This window comes from Loa loa, assembly GCF_000183805.2.
Source record: "Loa loa unplaced genomic scaffold supercont3.1402, whole genome shotgun sequence".
In the NCBI taxonomy this organism is placed as follows: domain Eukaryota; kingdom Metazoa; phylum Nematoda; class Chromadorea; order Rhabditida; family Onchocercidae; genus Loa; species Loa loa.
In genome coordinates, this window is record NW_018109582.1 from 1 (window position 1) to 2,088 (window position 2,088).

General features: G+C 34.0%; 1 protein-coding gene across 1 annotated transcript; it reads left to right on the plus strand.

Moving 5' to 3' along the window:
* Positions 1-250: 250 nt before the first annotated feature.
* Positions 251-467, plus strand: LOAG_19088 (zinc finger protein; the record flags this gene model as incomplete). Its single annotated transcript, XM_020451744.1, has 1 exon — positions 251-467. A coding segment is annotated over one exon (216 nt), but the record flags the coding sequence as incomplete, so codon positions are not given.
* Between the last annotated feature and the right edge of the window lie 1,621 nt (positions 468-2,088).

The window sequence follows — 2,088 nt, forward strand, 5'->3', positions numbered from 1 at the left end:
TTTTTCGTTAGAGGCAACACTGAGAGCGAGTACGTTTTGTTTTAAAAAAACAACACGGTAAAAAAGTGAACAATATCGCGTAATTTAAGTTACCTTAAATGTGATTTAATAGGTCATTGATGCTAATGCGGCATTTTTCAAATTATATTCATCAATTAGCGTATAAAATGATATTTTTAAACACAAATGTCGTGACAGTTTTTCAGTTGAGCGAAAGCATAAATGTCGTTATTGTACCGCGACTATACGGATGGGAAAGGAATATTCAAAGCATCTTGAAACGCACAAGGAACAAGGTTTATATGAGTGCACTTGGCCCACATGTGGAAAGAAATGTCGTACCGCAACGGCACTTCGACAGCATTACGAGAAACATCAACCTAAACTTCTATGTGAAATCTGTGGCTCTTTCCTTTCTTATAAGAAAGGACTAGGAGAGCACAAGAAACAACACCACGGAGTTAGAGGTTAGTTTTGCAAAGTCTATGTTTAGCAGAAGAGGTTTTCAACGTGTATGTTCACATAAAAATGAGTTGTAAAACATTAACGGCAGTGAAGTACAATTCAACTTACTGCAACGTTTTTCTGACCTCTTCTAATCTCAGTAGATAGCTGCTTGTTTATCGCAGTGGATGTTTGGCAATTACTGATATGACAATGAGCGGAGTGACAGAATCCGATCAATTAGCGTCCTTATAGTCCAATGATTTTAAATGCTGTTGACTATTGGGAAATTTGTTTTTCTTTTCTTTGCTGAACTCGTTTCTCGACGATGTATCGTAAAAATATATATCGTGAGAAAATAAACTCTTTGTCGAGTTCAACAAAGAGTTTATTGCGGAGGTAATATTGTTCTTGTACAATATTACTACTAGTTAACAACAGGAAAAAGAGTATAAAATATGTATGTATATAACACTATGAATTGGTAAGCAATGATAAATGAGTTATACAAAAAGCAAGTAATATGATCAACTAACAAACTCCTTGTCGTTACCTTGGACAACAATTTGATTGTCGGTTAGTTAATAGGCCGTTGAGTTGGGAACACGTTACGGGAAATGTATTTGGTGAATAGAAGAATATCGTAGTTTGTTGTCCAATGGCGAAAATGTCGTCGTTTGTAGTTTATACGTGGAGGATAAGCGAAGTAAACTCCATCTAAGGTACTTACAATGCTGGCAATAATTTTACTCATACAATAGTTGCTTGCATAGAAGTTTAGATTTCTTTGTAAGAAGGAAAATTGCCATAAATCATCTGAACATCAATGAAAAAGATATTTTTACCGATTGACCTTAGACAACAAATTGACCTCTAACAAAGAAGAAATTATTTACCAATTTATACAACAAATTATTTACAACAAATTCTTTAGCTATTTGGACGTATTACAATTTCCTTCAGTTTTTCCCGATACTAGCTTTAAATTTCGGTAATCCGACAGAAAATTTGCATTAGGATTTTCGGAGTTTTCCTATATTGGCAATGATGATAATAACGTCATCACAATAATGGAACAAACATTCTATTGTATTCTTTTCCATGTTTTCATCGGTTTTTTAACGCAAGTTTTTTAAACAAATGACTAACGCGTGAGAAAAAGTACCTAATTCGATCTACGAAATCAAACGGCCGGTGACCACTTAAGTCAGTCAACAAGATCGGTCGAATGATAAGTATCCCTCAGAAAAATTTAACATCTTGAACTATCCCGATGATGACATCTTCAACTATCTTAACATCCCCGACGATGTTGTTGTTAATATCGGAGATATTAACATCGACAACTCTAATGGTAATATCTTCGAATGTTAGCATCGCCGACGATGGCAACTTCCTCGACGATTTCAAAATATTTTGCCAACAATGAAAATTGTCTGCTTGCAGTATATCAAAATTATTTATCTCTTCTCTCCGTACATAAATTTTATAGTAAAAAAAAAGAAAAAAAGCTTGGTCATGAGAATTAGCTTTTTCTTGCCTTGTAAGAATTATCTAAGGACTTTATATAAAAAGAATATATAAAAAAATTTCTAATGGAGCTTTGGGTACATTCGACGAATGCTTTCACTTCTTGGCAAAATT